General features: G+C 55.3%; 1 protein-coding gene and 1 long non-coding RNA gene across 4 annotated transcripts; one reads left to right on the top strand and one right to left on the bottom strand.

The window, feature by feature from the left end:
- Positions 1-18,077, top strand: PDE4C (phosphodiesterase 4C). Of its 3 annotated transcripts, none has more exons than XM_027548268.1 (15): positions 1-257; positions 9,882-10,073; positions 10,644-10,680; positions 10,768-10,841; positions 11,072-11,124; positions 11,391-11,503; positions 11,583-11,676; positions 12,212-12,375; positions 12,574-12,672; positions 13,096-13,260; positions 13,367-13,466; positions 14,042-14,196; positions 15,565-15,687; positions 15,944-16,126; positions 16,655-18,077. In XM_027548268.1, exons 1-15 carry the CDS (start codon positions 16-18, stop codon positions 17,042-17,044), a joined length of 2,184 nt encoding a protein of 727 aa, XP_027404069.1. In that variant the 5' UTR covers positions 1-15; the 3' UTR covers positions 17,045-18,077. The 3 variants fall into 3 exon arrangements, with proteins under 3 accessions (XP_027404069.1, XP_027404068.1, XP_027404067.1); XM_027548267.1 differs by lacking the exon at positions 1-257 and adding an exon at positions 5,772-6,108; XM_027548266.1 differs by lacking the exon at positions 1-257 and adding an exon at positions 5,888-6,108 and having other exon boundaries at positions 11,394-11,503.
- On the bottom strand, positions 3,188-7,963 carry LOC113896149. The gene is made up of 2 exons (XR_003512004.1): positions 7,165-7,963; positions 3,188-5,564 (listed from the first exon to the last, which is right to left on the bottom strand). It is a non-coding gene; the product is annotated as an uncharacterized LOC113896149 (long non-coding RNA).
- Positions 18,078-19,528: the final 1,451 nt, after the last annotated feature.

Genomic DNA, 19,528 nt, shown 5'->3' with positions numbered 1-19,528 from the left:
CCCTAGTTCTGGCGCATGGAGACCCCAAAGGTCCAAGAAGGGCTAGAGGCATCCCGCGAGTTGAACTCCGCTCGCAGCCGCCAAGGCGTAGCCAGGGCCCCGAAGCACCTGTGGCGGCAGCCCCGGCGCCCCATCCGAATCCAGCAGCGCTTCCACTCAGACCCGGACAAGTCTGTGGGCCGCAGGGAGCAGGACTCGAGCCTGAGGCCAGCTCTCGAGAAGTCGCGGCGCTCCTGGCCCACCTCCTTCCACAGGCGGTAGGTGGGCGGGGGCAGGGCGGCGCGCAGGGCCTGGCGGGAGTAGGGGAGGGTCTTTGCTTTTTCAGGAGCGGGGGTCTCTGCCTCGTGGCTGCGGCCGGCGCTTTAGAGGAAAAGGCTGTTTTACGCGGAGGTGGAGCTGGGGGGCGGTGGTGTCATGATTGCTTATGATGTGTGTGACACCGTGGTGCTGCGTCCGAGTATGTGTGGGTCTGAGCAGTTACGACTCAGTGTGTGCTCCGCTGGCTGGGTCTCTGTGGGTGACGGGGCGTTCGGGTGTGTGTATACCAGTTATGTATGCGCTTGTATACCAGTTGTGTGCCTGCTTGAGTGTTTCCCCTTGTGGTGCCCGTGTGTGTTTGTGGCTGGGTGTGTCCAGTTGGGTGTCCAAGGGTCCTCCAGATCCTGGATTGTCCTCAGGTGTTTGTGGGGTTTGTGGTCACAGAAAACATTTGAGGGGAGCTTGGGCTAGATATACTAGAGGGCCAGGCTCAGCTGTCTGCTGTGCTGGGGGGAGGAGCCTCCTCTGTTGCATATCCTGCCACACACACACACACACACACTCCCCCCCCCCCCCCGCGCACACGCGCGCGCGCACGCACACACACACACACACACGTCCTCTGCCACCAGAGGAAAGCCTCTTGGGGAGCCTGAGCACAGGATGTTTCTTCCAATGTGAGAATGAGGTGGAGAAGAGGGGAGTAGAGGTGTGTAGGGGGCTGCTCCTGATTCATATAACCTGAGAGAGATTCATATAACCAGAATAAGACAAAGACAGAAGAGAAACACAGAGAAACAGGGGACTTGGAGGGGCCAGAGAGGTCTCAGCACCACCAAGGAGCAGGGTCCTCCTTGGATGGGTGTGTGTGTATGTGTGTGAGTGTGTGTGTGTGCTCACTTCTGTCAGACTCTATGCAACACCCTGGACTACGTGTAGCCACCAGGCTTCTCTGTCCATGGGATTTCCCAGGCAAGAATACAGGAGCGAGTTGCCATTTCCTCCTCCAGGGGATCTTCCCCACCCAGGGATTGAACCTGTGTCTCCTGTATCTCCTACATTGGCAGGCTGATTCTTTACCACTGTGCCACTTGGGAAGCCCTTGGATGGGAGAGGGAGCTAAATCAGGCCAGACCTAGAGCTCTGGGTTTGAGGCCAGGCTAGGTGACCTTGAATGAGTCATTTTCTTCTCTAGCATGCTTGCTTAGTCATTCAGTCATATCTGATTCTTTGTGTCCCTGTGGACTGTAGCCTGCCAGGCTCCTCTCTCCATGGAATTTTTCAGGCAAGAGTACTGGAGTGGGTTACCATTTCCTCCTCTAGGGGATCTTCCCAAACCAGTGATCAAACCTATGTCTCCTGTGTCTCCTACATTGCAGGTGGGTTCCCTACCTGCTGAGCTATTGGGGAAGCCTATCCTCTCTGGGCTTTTCTCCTATTAATACTTTGGTCCATGGACCTCCCAGGGCTACTGATTTCTTGGTCAACAAGCCTGGCCTAACACCCCAGGCTGGCCCTCCAGCAGTGTTGATTGGTGTTTGGGGCAGCGGGGCCCCACGGCCGGTAGGGTTGGGGCTTCCCCAGGTGGCCCAGCAGGCCCCTTGCCCCCACCCTCTAACCCTTAGTTCCCCACCCCTCCCTCCCGGTGACTCATGATTTTCCATCTTCCAGAAAGAACAAACGGAAACTAGGTTTGGGCCCATCTCGGGGGAGAACCACGTGGCCCTGGAAGGCAGGAGTGGTGGGTTGTGTTCCTGTGAGTGTGTGTGTGTTCTGCTTGTGTGTATATGTGCACATATGGTGGGAGAGGCTCAGTCCTCAGGGAAGCTAGGTTCAAGGCCCATGTTCTGCCCACTTCCAAGCAAGTGGTGGTGCTTCCCTGAGTCTCAGTGTCATTAGCGAAATGCAAACACAAAAACTCACAGGTTTTGAATTTTGTCAAGAACATTCTGTGCCAGAGCATAGGCCTCAGGGTGGCTTGCCTCCCCACCACCCCAGGTGGATCACAAAAGTCTGGGAGGGTCTGAGTATCTTGTTCAGCAAACATTTATTTAGCAGCTATTGTGTGCCACATCCTGGACTGGGGCACAGGCCAAGGGCAAGAGGGCACTCATAGGCTAATTGTAGAGGCAGACATACCAGCTGGAGACCATACAGAGTGATCTATACTGTGATGGAATGAGATCAGGGTGCTGTAGGGCCCAGAGGAGGCTTCTGACCCAGCAGCTGGGGCCAGGAGGTGAGGAAGGACCACTTGGAAGAAGTGACCTCTAAGCCTAGCCTGAAGGATAAAGTGAAGTCCGCTGAGGAGTGTAGAGAAGGGTGTGCCAAGAAGGAATAGAAAGTGTAAAGCCTCAGACTCAAGAAGATCAGATGTGTGAGGAGCCGAACACAGACCAATGTGGCTGGAGGGTGGGAGGGGAGGTTCTCTAATAATTTCTCAAGCATTCATTGAGTACCTACTAAGTGCTGGCCATGGAGGGCACAAGTGGGAACGAGGCAGACCTGGTCCTTCCCTCAAGGGGCTGGTGGGTGAAAGTGAAAGTCGCTCAATTGTGTCTGACTCTTTGTGACCCTGTGGACTGTGGCCCGCCAGGCTCCTCTGTCCATAGGATTCTCTAGGCAAGAATACTGGAGTGGGTAGCCGTTCCCTTCCCCAGGAGATCTTCCCAACCCAGGGATTGAACCCAGATCTCCTGCATTGCAGGTGGATTCTTTACTGTCTGAACCACCAGGGAAGCCCAAGAAAACTGGAGTGGGTAGCCTATCCCTTCTCAGGGGATCTTCCCGACCCAGGGATCGAAGCGGGGTCTCCCACATTGCAGGTGGATTCTTTACCAGCTAAGCTACCTGGGAAGCTTTGGTGGGTGAGGCAGACACAGATCAAATAATCAGGACATTACATAGGAAATTGTACCAATAAGAGGAGGGTGCTCTGAGGATATTCATTTATTTAGCTGGTCAGGGAGGGCTTCCTGCAGAGGGCAATGCTTCAACTGTGACCTAAAAACCAAAACAGTTAGCAGGGGAGGAGGCTTCCGGTGAGGGCATGGGATAGGAATGAGCCTGGATGCTTCCAAAAAAACAGCAAGGAGAGGGAGATGATGAGCCTAGAGCAGAGTGAGCCAAGAGGAGGAAGCTGGGGAGACAGGCAGGGGTTAGGCTACACAAGGCTGCCAGGGAGGTGCGGATTCAGAAGTGAGGACAATGGGGAGCCACGGGAGGATCTGGAGCAGAGGAGAGTGAGATCTTACCCCTTGAGCACTTGCACGTGGGACTCAGCCTCCACTCTCCTCTCTCTCTAGATTCTTCAGGGAGAAGGGCAAGTCATCACTTCTCTCCAGACCCAGGTGTATTTGTACGGAAAACAGGGTAACAGCACGCACCTCCTGTCTCACTAGCGCCACCTAGTGGCAGAGGAGATAAGTGCTTGCCCAAGGAAGAGGCTCACTCAAGTAGGGGAAATGGAGACATTGATGTGTCAAGGGCGCTAGAGACTGCTGGTCACCTTCCCAGGTCATATAGCATGCAGAGACAAAGTTAGGGTGAGACAAAGTCATGTCAGCACCTCTTTTGGCCTCTGCCCTCCTGGGTGAAGCTTGGAGTCTCGCAAGGTCAGGCAGGCCAGGCTTTGAATGCCGAGTCTTGGCTCTGCAGCTGTTTCTCCATCCAAAAAGCAATTGATAACAGTAAAAGCATTACTGATAGAACTGGTCATAAAATATTTAAAGTTGAATCTATTAATGAAACATTAACATTAAAACTATCGATAAAGCATTAATGTCAGAGTAGCATCTGGGACTACACAGGCGATGGAGCTCACTTCAGTTCAGTTGCTCAGTCCAACTCTTTGCGACCCCATGGACTGCAGCACGTGAGGGTTCCCTGTCCATCACCAACTCTTGGAGCTTACTCAAACTCAGGGGATGGAGCTAGTTAAGCATTAAGTTGGGAGAGGCTGGGGAGCCTGGCAACCCAGGGTTGAGTGACTTCAGGCAATGAGCACCCTTCTCCGTGCCTCAATTTCCCCATCCACAAAATGAGAATACTAGTCCCCACTTTATAGAGCTGCTCTGAAAAGCAAATGACTTTTACATGCACAGCCCTTGGCTCAGCACCAGAAGAGCAAGAAATGCTCAGTTTGTACCCACGTGTTTAGTCTTAACCTTCCATTTTGTGTCTGTGAACTCAGGAAAGGGACTGAATCTCTTTGCGCCTCAGTGTCTCCTTGGGGCCACGAGAGCATCCTGAGCCCCTCCCACAGGGCTGGGGGTGGTGTCAAGACTCCTTGGCCCTAACCCCAGTCTCTCCACTAGGCTGAGCCCGGCGGCCTTTATCCCCTGGGGACTAGCTATAATTAGGTCCAGTCACAGCAGCTACAGATGGTATTTTTGTCTTGGGGACAGAGAGTCTGATTCCCACCAGGTGTCCGGTTGCAGGGCCCTGGTGACAGAAGGGGGTTCCTAGCCAGACCCTTGAGACTCTGTCCTCCTAGGCCCCAGCGTGACTCCTCTGTGGGCCTCCAGTTTCTCATCTAAACAGCAGGGACCATAGTATGATCGAGATGTCAGGGGAGGGTCAGGGTCTCCCCACTGAAGCCTGATCTCCTGAAATAATATCTCACACCCCCCCAAGACTGCCAGAAACCTGGGTGGCATTTGTCTGGGCACCCCCAAACTGGTGAAGTCCCCTGGAGCAAGGCTCAGGCAGTGGGGGGGCTGTTATCACACAGCAGGACACAGTCAAGTGCAGAGCTCCTGTGGAGCCTCAGCTGGGAGGCCCAGTCTCCTTGCACCTTGGTGACTTCTGTCACCAGCAGCTGGGTGTTCTGGGTCTCACCTCCAGGCATGACACTCTCTGAGACTTGGTTTTGTTTTCTGAAGAACGAGGCAGGACCACCTGACCCCAGCAATTCAGGGTAAGCCAGCTGGTACAGACTCTTGAATGCCCCCCATCTCTGGCACTAGGGGCAAAGCTTCCCTTTTCGAGGGTCCTTCTAGGGGTGGGCTGTGGCAGCTGAAGCTACACAGGGCAGAAGGCTTGGCAGGAGTAGAGTGCGGATGTTTGTCCAGCGGAGACAGCAGGAGAGGGGGAAGGATCCAGAGACAGGGACTGGAGAATGTCAGAGCAGGTGGAGGTCACGTGGGGGCTTGTGGAGGGGGACAGAAAGAGGGGGGGGAGACTTGCAGTGAAGACTTGAGTCTGTTTCCACCTTTTTCCAAGCCTCAGTTTCTCCACCCGACAAAAGACTCAAGGATTGTAGTTCCTGAGCAGGCTCTTGGTGGCTCTGGCCTCAATTTCTCCATCTGGAAAATGGGCAGAGGGGGATTGAAAGTACTATGTGGAATCTGGGCAGCCCCTCGGCATACTCGGAGACTCCGTGATAGCGGAGGGCACTTCCTTTTCTGACTTCCGTATCTCTCTTTTCAGCCCAGCAAGCTACACCTCTGGGGGACATGCTGACAGAGGGAAGTGGTGTAAGATGTAGTTTCTGGGCTCCCCCAAAGAAGGGAAGCAGAGAGCCTCATCTAGCTCAGTGCCTCAGTTTCCCCATGTGTCCCCGTGGGGGTCCCTGAGCGGGTCCCGCGGCGAAGGCGGGGCGAGTGCGCCTTGGGTTCGCTCCCCGCCGGGCCCCGCCCCCGTGGCTGTCCAGAAAAGGTCCCGCGCAGCCAGTGCTGCGTCCAGCCTCCACGCGGTCTTGGCGATGCAGGGTGCCCCTGCTCCCGCCCCGGCCCCTGGGCCGAGCTCCCCTCGGGGCTCCCCACGCGGCTCCCCCGGGCTCTTCAGGAAGCTCCTGGTGAACCAGAGCATTCGCCTGCAGCGGCGCTTCACCGTGGCCCATCCGCTGTGGTGAGGCGAGACAGGGCCTCGCAGGGGTCATCGGAACCGCCGGGCTGGAGGTGGGAGGGGCAGAGTCAAGGACAGCGGGAGCCAGGTTGGAGGGTCAGGGCATAAAACCTCTGCTCCTTTGCCCTTTTTCCGGGGTTATCTCTCCGCCCCTGCTCTTTGTCTCTTTTAGTTGATGACTGCCTCTCTCTCTCTCCATCTGTTTCCCTCCACCCACCGCCTGGATACATGCCCAGGGGACCAGCCGTCTGTCCCTCTCCAGCTGCGTGCCCTGGAGCAGGACGGGCTGAGGCTCACGTCTCCTTCTGACCCTTGCCAACCCGGGGCGGGAGGGCTGAACGTCCAGGCAGTGAAGGGATGAGGGTCACTCCCCGCCTTGGTGTGCCCGGGCCATCCGCCCCGGTGCCAACAACGGGGTGGCCTGGTGGCCTCACACTAAGCCCTCGGTATCCTCGGAGGAAGATGTGATTTGATGGAGGCCTTTGAGGCAGGGTGTTGGCGATGTAAGAGGGCTTGTTGCTGTCCCAGGCTGAGAGCTGACAGGCGCGGAGCGCCACTTCTGCGCAGCCCCACTTAGTTACCTCCTTCAAAGATTCGTCCCACCGCTTTGGGTTTAAATTCCGGCCCTTCAAGAAGCCACTGTAACATCGTGGGTTGCGAGGCAGAGGCTGGGGGTTGGAGGTGGGGCTGGTGGGCGCCGACTGGGTCTGGTACCTTGCGCTTGGTTCGCGCGGCTTTAGCACTCAATTTGGTAACTTGGCACCTGGAGGCTGAGAGACTAAAGGTCCCTTCTCCAAGGTCACACGGCCAATGACATCTGGGGTGTGTGTGGGGGCAGTCGTGACGGTGGTCCCTGATGACACCATTTCAGGCCAGAGTGGGGTTCCGGGTTCGGGAGAACCCCCACTCCCCGCCCCCCCCCCCCCCCCCGTGCACCAGCCGCCTGAGAAGAGGGGTCCCAGCCGAGGGCTTGGGAGTGAGCACAAAGGCGTCGAGGACGTCAAGGGTGTGAGGCTGGAGAAGGGCGGGTCTCTCCGAAGCCCCTGTGCCTCAGTTTACCTGTCTAACCGATGGACGGACGCGCCGTTCCCATAGTCCGTGCGACTTTCTCCCCGCCGCCCGCGTCATGGAACCACGGCTTGACCCCGCCGCTCTCGGCTAAGTTTAGAGCAGAAAGAAAAACAGCGTCGTCCGCAGCGAGAAAACCCCGGCTCAGCCCTAACTCTCCGCACTCGCTTTTGGATTCGAACCCAGCACCCTGTGACCTCTCCTGGCCTCAGTTTCCCTATTTATCTACAGTTGCGCCTTTTCCAGAACTTTTGGGGAGAGGGGAGGGAGGGGTAGGTGGTAGCCATTCCCGGGCCTCCCCCTCGGATCGCAGGTTTAGGGTATCCACCACCAGTACCCCGCCCCCAAGAGTCTCCACCAGTCACTCCGCCAGCTCCAAGGCCGGGGAAGCGCAAGGAAGCCCCGCCCCTCCTGGTGACGTCACGAGGCGGGAATTCAGAAGCTCTGGGAATAGGGACTTCTGCGAGAGCCCAACTCGAACGGACCGAGAGCGATCGGACACAGCCGAACACCCGAATGGGGCCGGACTAAACCGAATGTGCCTGACGTGGCTTGAGCGCCACCCCGACTTGCTCGAAAACCTCGTGCGGCCGGACACAGCCGAACATGCCCGAAAACTTCCGAACATACCCGAGTGCAGTCGGAGGTAGCCAAATTCGGCTGAACTCACCCGACCGAACTCAGCGGGAAGAGGCCCAATCCTGTAAGACCAGACCCTCAGAGAGCCCAGATTCTTGGGCTTTCCGGGTGGCTCAGACGGTAAAGAATCTGTCCGCAATGCGGGAGACCTGGGTTCGACCCCTGGGTTGGCCTGGGTTGGGAAAACCCGCTAGAGGAGGGCATGGCAACCCATTCCAGTATTCTTGCCTGGAGAATCCCATGCGCAGAGGAGGCTGGCAGGCCCCCGTCCATGGCGTCGCAAAGAGTGGGACACGACTGAGAGTGGGACACGACTGAGCGACTAAACACAGCAAAGCACACTGACCGAACTCAGAGGGAAGAGGCCCAATTCTGTATGACCAGACCCAACTTAGTCAAATTCGACTGAGTCGGGCAGAATCCTGCCGAATTCCTGACCCGCAACTCGGTCTGAACCGAATTCCCTGCTCAGAGTCTTCCTTCTGGCAGGCCCCGATCCCAGCCCGCGCGGACTTGGATGGGATGACCTGGCAGGGGACCAGGTGGACACCGGACCTTGGCAAGGAGCCCTTTGTCTAGGGGCATCCCCCAGGGTCTTCCTGTCTCCGCCTTTTCTGCCTACTCTCTTCTCTGTGACCCACTTGCAGCCCCTCTCCCTGGTTGCACACTCCTGGCCTCACACTTTTGTTCTAGCCCCACGGCCCCTGCCATTCTTTCTCTGACCTCTGACTCCAAGTGGGAGAGGCCTAAATCCTCCTTACTTCGTCAGAGTGTGGCTGGAGGGAGAGATGGGGCTGAGAGATAGGGGGATGGGGTTGGGGATTGCCTTGAACAGGGGAGGATCATGCCCTGGGTAAAGGGTACAGCCTGTGCAAAGGCCTGAAGGAAGAGGAGAACAGACAAAGCATTCAGGCCAAAGATAAAGCTGAGGAACTGGGGCACTGAGGATGGGGCTGAGTGAGCTGGAGGCGAAGTTGATGAGATGGCTGCTATTGCTGCTAAGTCGCTTCAGTCGTGTCCGACTCTGTGACCCCATGGACTGTAGCCTACCAGGCTTCTCCGTCCATGGGATTCTCCAGGCAAGAACACTGGGGTGGGTTGCCATTTCCTTCTCCAATGCATGAAAGTGGAAAGTGAAAGTGAAGTCGCTCAGTCGTGTCCGACTCTTAGCGACCCCATGGACTGCAGCCTACCAGGCTCCTCCATCCATGGGATTTTCTGGGCATGGGGGCAGGGCTATATTATGGTTTAGGGTGAGGCCTGGAGCTGGGGTAAAGGACAGGCGGTTCAGGGCATAGCCAAGGACAGCTGAGGGTGGGGCCTCTCCTGGCTGTGGGGGGCCTTCCAGTGTGCCCCATCTAGGCAAAACCCAGGTGCCCTCCTGAGAGGAAAGCCCAGGAAGTAATTTCCAGTCTCCATGCACTTACCCTTAGTAATCTGGGTAAGTTACGGGCGCCCTGTCGCCCTCCTCAGGCGTTGGGTTGTAACTCCCTAAAAGTGCGCTGGGGATGAAGTCTGCATGCGTGCTAAGTTGCTTGAGTTGTGTTCTACTCTGCGACCCTATGAACTGTAGCCCGCCAGGCTCCTCTGTCCTCTGTCCATAGGATTCTCCATACTGGAGTGGGTTGCCATGTCCTACCTAAAGGGGTCTTCCCAACCCAGGGACCAAATCCATGTCTATTAAGTCTCCTGCATTGGCAGGCGGGTTCTTTACCACTAGCGCCACTTGGGAAGCCTGGATGTAGTCTACGATACCCATACTAGAAACAGAGTGGTTGATGTCCACAGAAAAGCTGTGACCCATGGTCACACAGCCACTTAGAGACAAATCCAAAACTCACGTGCTGGAGTCCAGATTAGTGCCAGTGGAAAAGACTCTGGGGTTCAGAGGCAGAGATGGAGGCGTGAGGGGCACTGTGTCCCTTAGTGGGGGTATGACTGTAACAGATGGACAAGTTGCGGCTATTCCTGCCCTGCCCTGGGGAGGCATTGAGAAAATGGATTTAGATTATGATGTGGCATCCATATGCCAGGACCCTCGGCTCTGACTATGTCTCCTTTGCCTTCAGCTTGGACCTGGAAAATGGGCTCTCGTGTGGGAGAAGCATCCTGGACCCTCGGGCTGGATCTGGCTTTGGCCAGATCGTCCAAGCGCCTGCCCAACACAGTCAGAGGCGGGAGTCCTTCCTGTACCGCTCAGACAGTGACTATGAACTCTCATCCAAAACCATGTCTCGGAACTCCTCCGTGGCCAGTGACCTGTGAGTTTGAGGCTGGTGGAATAACGCCTCCTCTTACTTTCTTCTTTCCTTTATTCCTCCATTTCACACACCTCCTTCAGGTGACCATTTGAGCTGGGCTTTGAAGTATACATAGCAGTTTGCCAGACAACTCACTTACTCAATTGAGCAGGATGACAATGCTAACCCGTGATTCTTTATGCTTGACTCCAGGTTGGGGTTGGGTGGTAATCCAGAAAGTCAATTAACAGAACAGGTTGGGGTTGGGTGGTAATCCAGAAAGTCAATTAACAGCAACCCAACAAAGTCCTTGATTTGAGCTTCCTAGTAGCCATCATTTCCTGCCTCTGCTAAAACCCCTGTTGTCCCTGGTACTCAGATTCTCCATTTGTGAGATGGGGATAAAGTGAGTGATTGGTCAGAGGGGCTACGGTGGCCTTCAGAGAAGCGTCGGGTGAGGGGAGACCAGGGACTTCCAGGAAGACACTCCAAGGACGTGCTCAGCTGAGGGCACAGTGTGGGTAAAAGCTGGAAGATGGAAGTTTGGGAGGGCTCCTCCTGACCGCCCTTCCATGTCCCGTCTCCCCACAGACACGGAGAAGACCTGATTGTGACGCCCTTTGCCCAGGTGAGTGCCCACGTCTTCCTTCCGTCGTGTGCTAAGCAGGCAGAGCCGACCCCTCCTTTCCAACGCTCACCACCCCTCTCCCGGCAGGTCCTAGCCAGTCTGCGGACAGTTCGAAGCAACGTTGCGGCCCTTGCCCGCTTGCAAGATCGCGGGGCAGCCAAGTACGCAGGGGGCGGGGCGGGGCGGGGCCTGGCAAAGAGGGGCGGGTTCAAAAGACGAGGTGGGCCAAGGAGAGGTGGGCCAAGGAGAGTTGGGCGTGGGCGGAAGGGGTGCCCCTGTCAACTCGCCGGGGTGGGCAGGGGGGAGTAGCGTAGGAGGGGGCGGGGCCTGGAGGTCTTGGGGGCGGGCCCTATGGGTGAGGCAGGCCACTCCTGAGCCTACTATACTGCAGGCAGGCGTGCGTCTGTAACACCCCATCTGGCAGCCAGCCCCCTCCACCAAAAGGTAATGTGCCTACTCCTATCCCCTCCTTCCACTGTGGGACAGCTGTGAACTTCCTCTCTGTGGTGACCTCTCCAGTCCATGAATCTTTAAGCTGTGCTAATTCTAAGCCCTCTTCCCCCAAACACCCTTGGGGATGGAGAGAGCCGGGGGTCCTGAGTGGCCTCATTGGGAAGAGCTGCAGGGTCCAGATTCAGAGACGGGGGCAGGAGGGGCGCGGGGTTCCCGAGTGGGGGGTGGGGCAGACCCCTGATCAACTTGGCCCCCAGAAGACACTGGGCAGAAGCTGGCTTTGGAGACACTGGACGAGCTGGACTGGTGTCTGGATCAGCTGGAGACTTTGCAGACGCGGCACTCAGTGGGGGAGATGGCCTCCAACAAGGTGAGGGAGGCCAGATAACTGCGACCCCTTGCTTCTGTCCACAGGGCCCCATCCTCACTGTCCTCATCTTCCTCTGCAGTTCAAGCGGATGCTGAACCGGGAGCTGACTCACCTGTCTGAAACCAGCCGCTCGGGGAATCAAGTGTCCGAGTACATATCCCAGACCTTCCTGGGTGAGCTATGGTGGGTCACTGCCTAGGCCAGATTGCAGAGATAGGAAGAGGGAAGAGAAAGAAAGCCTTCTACTGCAGAGTCCAACTGAGGAAGATAGAACCAGACACAGACACCTCCAGCCCTATGGGGTAAGGCTGGACCAGAGGGAGGAAGAGGAGGATCTTCCAGGAGGAGGGGGACATTAAAGTTAGGGTTTTGAAGCATGAGTAGAAGTTTGCCAAGGAGGAGCTAGCAGGAACCACGCAGCCGGGTCTCCAGTTTGGGAGATGGAAAGGACATTTGGCTTTCCAGAAAAAATGCTACGCTCCAGATGCCCAGAGGCCATGTCCAGCAGAAGGGGTTACTGAGATAGACCTTGAACAGAGGGGAAGGGTAGCTACAGGCCAGACAGGACTTTACTCTGAGATTACTTTGATTCCAGTAAAAGGCAATAAGCTGATCTCAAGGCTTGGCAAGGTCCAGTGCCTGAAGCCAAGCAGACTAACGCTAGCAGGCGAACTGACTTCTCTGAGTCCTACCCTGCCCCACCTGCAGAGCAGCAGACTGAGGTGGAGTTACCCAGGGCGACCCCTGCGGAGCCCCCGAGGCCCGTGTCCCAGATCAGCAGCCTGCGTGGACTTCCGCACAGTTCCAGTCTTTCCACAGCCACCGTCCCACGCTTTGGGGTCCAGACGGATCAGGAGGGGCAGCTGGCCAAGGTGGGTTTCCAGTGGGAATGCTGAAACCCAGGTTTGGCTGCATGCTCTGTGTGGACACCCTGTCTTGGCCCTCAGTTTGCCCACCTGTATACTGACGAGGTGGGCTTCATGGTAGGACCTGAGGCTGGGGATGGGGGTCAAGCCTCCAGAGTCTGTGGAAGCTGGGCTGGAGTTAAGCTACAGTCCTTCACATTTTAGGAACTGGAAGACACCAGCAAGTGGGGGCTTGATGTGTTCAAGGTGGCAGAGCTAAGTGGGAACCGGCCTCTCACAGCTATCATGTTCAGCATCTTTCAGGTACCTCCCCTGCCTGTGGCTTCTGATACCCTGTGTCTCCTCCTCTTCTTCCTACCTCAGGACCTCAGGGGACGCATAATCCTCACATCCTCCCTAACATGTCTGAATAGGGTCATTTGAGTAGGGACATTGAAGGATGGATAGGAGTTCATTAGGTTTAACAGTTCATTGCTGACTATCAACAAAACTCAGCCTTGGGCCAGGCCTGAAGAGACCCAGTCTGGAGGGAACAACTGTGCGGTCAGAGATGAGAAAGAGGGGAAGGACAGAGACCACGGGAATTCAGAGGGAAAGCAGGGGAGGCATCCTGGAAGAGGGGGCGCTTGAGAGCTGGCTAGGGATTCAGAAGGAGAGGCGGCACAGGAATAGTGCGTGCTGCCACCCAGAGGCCGAGGCCCTGACTAGGGGCCTGTGATGGACCAGGAACGGGACCTGCTCAAGACATTTCAGATCCCAGCAGACACGCTTGCCACCTACCTACTGATGCTGGAGGGCCACTACCACAACGATGTGGCCTACCACAACAGCCTACATGCTGCTGACGTGGCCCAGTCCACACACGTGCTTCTCGCCACACCTGCGCTCGAGGTAGGGCCCTGGGGCTGCGGGCAGCTCTGGTGGGTGCCGGGCACCTCTGGTGGGTGCTGGGCACAGAGGCCCTGTCCCTCACCTCATATGCTCCATGCCCACTCAGGCCGTGTTCACAGACCTGGAAGTCCTGGCTGCCATCTTTGCAAGTGCCATCCACGACGTGGACCATCCAGGGGTCTCCAATCAGTTTCTCATTAACACCAGTGAGTTAGGGAGCTGGGCCCTGCCACCGCCTGTCAATCAAGTGATGTTAGGTCGTCCCATCCCTGCTCTGAAACAGCTGCCACAATCTTCTCTCCCTTAGGTGCTCGGAGCAGGCCTAGATATCCAGCAGATACCCAGTAAATGAGAGAATAATAAATGTGGCAGAGCTGATGTGAGCCGGCTGAGATTCTAAAGTTTAGGATACTGTAGGAGGTGTAAGCAATGGTTAGGTACCTCTTATATTTTGATACATCTCTGGAGAGCTGGAAATAAAGAGTGGAGCCCTGACTCAGTAGTTCATTCAACCAGCACTCAGCACTCTCTCCTGCCATGCCAAGTCTCCAAGGAGTCAGCAGTCTCAAGGAGGCAGAGCTGAACACAGATGCCCCCAGCTCTGAAAAACCAGATCATGGCCATGGGGAGAGACAGGGTCCTAGAAGGCTTTCTAGAGGAAGGGGGCATTAAAGTTGGGGCTTCAATGCATGAGTAGGAGTTTGCCAAGACTTTACAGAACCAGCCTTTGGGTGGAGTGGGTTGGGTGTGCGGGTCTTGAGACTCTCCACCTCCCCCACAGACTCAGAGCTTGCACTTATGTACAATGATGCCTCCGTGCTGGAGAACCACCACCTAGCTGTGGGCTTCAAGCTGCTGCAAGCAGAGAACTGTGACATCTTTCAGAACCTCAGCACCAAGCAGCGGCTGAGCCTGCGCAAGATGGTCATTGACATAGTGAGATCACAGTGATGGATGGGAGGGTGATTTTGGCATGGCTGGGGGTTCAGTTGGATGAGGGCATCTCCCCATTCTGAGCCTGAGCTTCCTGGTTTTGTACAATGAGACGATGACTGTCCAAGCCTTGGGTGGGACTTGGTTAGGCTAATCAAGTCTTCGATGCAATTCACGTGCAAACTGTGTGGAAACTCTTTCTGGGAAACTCTTTCCCAGAAACTTTTCTTTCTAGGATTTCAGGTGCAGCTTTATCTGCATTTGATATTTTTCAAGTTGGGAGACACCAGTACATTTTGTGATCTTTTGTCTCAAGTCATTTATGTAACTAGCATTTATTGAGCATCTACTGTGTGCTTGCCCTTCAGCAGTGACCATTAGAATTCTTACCTTCATGAGACTTACACTCTGTGGGGGAGATGAACACATAGGCAGAGCCATGATGGGGGACCTGTAGACAGACCCTGTGATAGAGAGGTGCTCAGCGTGGGAGGACTTCCCCAAGAGGGAATACTGAAGCCAGGGCCTGCAGAGTGCAGAAGATCATGGGATGGGGAGGAGTGTTTCCAGCAGAGGGAACAGCATGTAGGGAGGGCTCAGAGGAAACCAAGGCTCCAAGTAAAGAATAACTAAAAGTTTGGTAAGGGAGAGTGGGAGCTTTAGGCAGTAGGCACCCCCAGCAGAAGCATCATTTGGGCCAGATGGGAGGTTTGGGGAGAAGATTTGAGACTTCTGTCTGATTCTCAGAGAAACCTGTGGGTCATTCCTGGGCTGGGCCTGTAGGGGTACAGCTAAGTAATTTTTAAACAGTAGTGTTCAAGGCTGAACTTCCCTTCTAATGGCTGAAAACAGCCCTCCCAGCCACGCAGCAGCCACAGAGAAGTTTGGGGAGCACCAAGTACAGCTGTGACTCCCACAGCCCTCTGGATAAATCCCCCACTCCCCCCGAGGCCCTCCCGACTCTTATCACCCTCACTTGCTCCTCTGTTGCTCCTGCACTCATTTGTCCAGGCACAACTGTCTCCTCTGTGTAGCCTCAGAGCCTTTGCACTGGCTGTGTCATCAGTGGGGTCTCTCTACTGCCCTCAGGCACACTCATCTCAGCCCCTAGGTTTAATCTCCTTCCTCCATGCCCTGTCCCACTGTGGGATGCACCCCACAAGTCCAGCAACCTTGGAGAAGGGACTATTGACTCAGCCTCTTTGTGAGCTGGTTTTGCAATGAATCTTGTCACATGCCCCCATTTCTCAGGTGAGGACACTGAGGCTCAGAGGATTGAAGAACCAAGTGGGTCCAGCATCTGCGAGGTGGGGAATGGGGATGGGGCAGGCATTATCTTCATACCTGTCATCTTCCCTCGCCTGCCTCCAGGTGCTGGCCACGGACATGTCCAAACACATGAACCTCCTGGCTGACCTCAAGACCATGGTGGAGACCAAGAAGGTGACAAGTCTTGGAGTCTTGCTGCTAGACAACTATTCTGACCGCATCCAGGTGTGTGGCTGGGCAGCCCTGGGCTGATTTCCACGGCTCTCCTTTAGCTCCGTGGATGAAGTGCTGACTGAATGCCCAACTTGAAGAAACAGAGGCACCTATGGTCATGCGCCTTTGTCTTAGCCGCCTCTTCCCCTCCCTGGCCTCAGCTTCCCCACCTGTAAGATGGGTGTGTCCATGGCACTGGCCTTTTTAGGGCAGGTACCAGGCCTGGGGGTGGCCTGGCCTGAACCCTCCCGACTCTCAATCTCACTAGGTCTTACAAAGCCTCGTGCACTGCGCTGACCTCAGCAACCCCACCAAGCCGCTACCACTCTACCGCCAATGGACAGACCGTATCATGGCCGAGTTCTTCCAGCAGGGCGACTCTGAACGGGAATCAGGCCTGGACATCAGCCCCATGTGTGATAAGCACACAGCTTCAGTGGAGAAGTCCCAGGTCTGAGAGTGACTGATTTGAGCTGCTGGGCATTGGGGAGAGGGGAGAGAAAGGAGTGGCCGAGCTGACCCTATGATTCCTGGCTTGACCCCAGCCTGGCAAATGAGGCAGTGTGGCCTAAGGGTCTGCCCTGGGCTGGCTCTGATGTGTCTTGGGATATATTCCCTCTGGGATGCTTTAAGAGAGATCTGCACTTACTCGTGGAGTTTGGAAATGCTTGTTCTGGGTGACGTGGAGTATTTTAGAAGGGGTCCCAATCTGGGGGCACATTCATCAGCCCTGAGGACTCAGGAGTCAGGGCTAAGGTGGATGGAAAGACTTAGGTGTTGGAGAAGCCTAGAAGGGGCAGGGGAGGTGTCCTAGAGGAGGGTTTTTTGAAGAGGGTTTTGAAGGATGAATAGGAGTTGGGAAATGGCATTCCAAGCAGAGGGGAACAACCTGGGCAAAGGCCTGCCTGGACTGGGCTTAGGTTCCACAGTGACTCACCATTCAGCAACCTCTACCCCCTCAACTTTGTATTACCCACAGGTGGGTTTCATTGACTATATTGCCCATCCACTGTGGGAGACGTGGGCTGACCTGGTACACCCAGATGCACAGGACCTGTTGGACACTCTGGAGGACAACCGCGAGTGGTACCAGAGCAAGATCCCACGCAGCCCTGAGGACCCCACCAGCCCCAAGCAGGGTAGCCCTGACAGATTTCAGTTTCAGCTCCCTCTGGAGGAGGCAGAAGAAGAGGAGGAAGAAGAGGAGGAAGCATTGGATGGGGAGGCCTCAAAGTCACCTGACACTGAGCTCCTATCCTCTGAGGCCAGCCCAGACCCTGGGGCCCCACACCTGGATTACCAGAGGACTGTGGGCAAGCCCTGCACAGACCATGAGGGCAATGCAGTGGCTGAGCCTTTGGGCACCTAATGGCCCCTGATGGGTGGGTGGACTTTCCAGGAAGAGGTCCCAGGCGGCCCCTGCTTTGCCTCCCCAGGGAGACAACTGGGCTTTTTGCTACAGGCAGGTCTCAGGGTTGAATCGGAGGCACCTGACTGGGGTCCACTCTGACCCTGGGATCAGCTGAGAGAGCTCTCCAAGGAGCTGGGCTGGTGAGGGGGCAGCCTCTTCCAGGGCCCTTGTGTTCTCCCCTCCTGGACTTCCACCCGTGGTGTAGAAAGGGAGTGTCTGCCAGGCACCTTTGTCCATCTTGTCCAGTGGTCACTCTTGAGCCACTCCGTCACTTTATTCTTTCATGCTTTATCAGATATTTACTGGGTACGTACTGTGTGCCAGGCCTGTGCCTGTTAGGTGCCTCTGGGGTACCACTGCACAAGGAGATGGGGAATCAGTCTCGAGGAGATGACCCCTCCCTTAGACACCTCCTCTAAGTCTACCAGGCAGGCAGCTCATTGAAAGAGAACAAGAATTTGAATGGGGAAGTTCTCAGCACCAAACTTCATCTGGACCCAATTCTGGCTCTGGAGTTCTGGTGGTGATGGGGGGGTGATGGCAGGGGCCAAGGAAGAGAGGGCTCTGTGTCAGGAACTGTCTCTGAACGTTGATTTAGCCGTCACTGCTTGTGCCCTGGATGTTGCTTTAAGTTGCTGTGGTTTCTGTCTTCAGGTCTAAGGATCCTGGTTCTCCCTGGCCCCAGGGCCTCCTGCTGGCTCCCTCATATGCTCTCCGTTTTCTAGAACAGTAACAAAAGCACAGAATTCTCCTTCAAGGAAGGTTCTCTCCATCTTCTGGTTCTGAGGCTGTCTAGACTCCCCGTAGGGAAAAGGAGACCTTTGACACTTTCTTGTGAGTCATCACCCCTTCTGGGCTTCAGTTTCCCCTCTATGGCCTGATCCTGGTACTTGGGTAAACAATGGTTGGAGGGTGATGTGTGTGACCTCCCTGAAATATCTTAGAAATATGGGGCATTTGCTTGGATTAAAATAAACTTTATCACACAGAATTAGTACCGTGCCCGTTTCACGAATGGGGAAACAGGAGCGGAGAGTCTGTCCTGTGGTCTCAGGGCTCAAGGCCATGCTGCTGGACTCCAGACGTTAGCCAGCGGCGCCCCCTGGTGGCAGGAGGCGCGAGGGGAGGCGGGGAGAATTCGGGGGTCCTCGCCTTGCAGGAAGTCTCTCCGAGCCCGGCTAAGTGGAGTTCATCCTGAGGGTTGCGGGCGTGGGGGAGAGCAGGTGGGTGGCTCTGTGCTCAAGTCTCAGATTCAGTTTTCACTTCCGGAGTCCTCAGTATTCCCCATCCCCCGTCCCCCCACCCCGCTACCCTCCCTCCCTGTGTGTCTGAAGATTTATACATGACAGAAGTCATTACAGACCAGCCTCTGGCTTCATTCCTAAATAATTTCATTAATAATTCCATTCCATTGATAATTCATCGTCATCACAATTAATCATCTAACTTCACTGAGGGAGAATTAAAGGGCATCTGGATCATGAACTTGGTACATTTCCTTCCAGGCTTTTAAAAGGCAGAGATTTATGGGATTTTTTATTTGTAATTTTTTTATCCTTTCCCCTTTACCTGCAAGTAATACATGGTCACTGTAGAGAATTTGCAAATAATGGAAACATGTAAGGATGAAAATAAAATTCTGCTGTAACATCACCCCTAGATCATCTGCCTTCAGCATTTCACCTTATTTCTGTTTTCTTCTCCCCCTCATTCATAAGAACATTCATATGTTCTCCTTCAATTTGGGCCACAGCTATTCCTTCCTCTCCTCCTTACTGTGAACAGTATGCATGCTGGCTTTTCATACCCCAAGCACAGTGCCACCTCAGGCCCTTTGCACATGCTGTGCCTGCCACCTGGAATACTTCTGTGCCTCATCCTCACCCTTTGGGTCTCAGCTCAGCATCCCCTCCTCCAGGAAGTCCTTCCTGACTCTCCCACTCCCACTCCAGGCTGGCAATAGTAGAAGCTCTCTGGGATTCTTTGCTTTGTTTCTACCACCCTCTCCAGACTGAGATCTTCAGACTCCTTCAGAGACTGACTTTGACAGCTTCAACAAATCTCTTAACCTTCCTGAGCCTTTGTCATTTCACAGGTAGAATGGGCTTGCTTTGTGCCTGTGTGTGTGCTAAGTCGCTTTAGTTATATCTGACTCTTTGTGATTCTGTGGACTGTAGCCTGCCAGGCTCCTCTGTCCATGGGATTCTCCAGGCAAGAAAACGGGAGAGGGTTGCCAAGCCCTTCTCCAGGGGATCCTCTCGACCCAGGGATTGAACCGCGTCTGTTATGTCTCCTGCATTGGCGGGAGGGCTCTTTACCACTAGTGCCCTCTTCTTTCCGTTTCACAGAAGTAGGAACTGAGGCTCACAGAGAGGGGGAGGAAGAAGTCACCCGCATGCTCCAGGTCCCCCATTTTCTCCCGTTTAGGGTCTTTCCTGAGGG

The sequence above is a fragment of the Bos indicus x Bos taurus genome, chromosome 7 (assembly GCF_003369695.1).
Source record: "Bos indicus x Bos taurus breed Angus x Brahman F1 hybrid chromosome 7, Bos_hybrid_MaternalHap_v2.0, whole genome shotgun sequence".
NCBI lineage: Eukaryota > Metazoa > Chordata > Mammalia > Artiodactyla > Bovidae > Bos > Bos indicus x Bos taurus.
The sequence above is the reverse complement of the archived record's forward strand: the minus strand, read 5'-3'. Positions and strand labels throughout refer to the sequence as shown.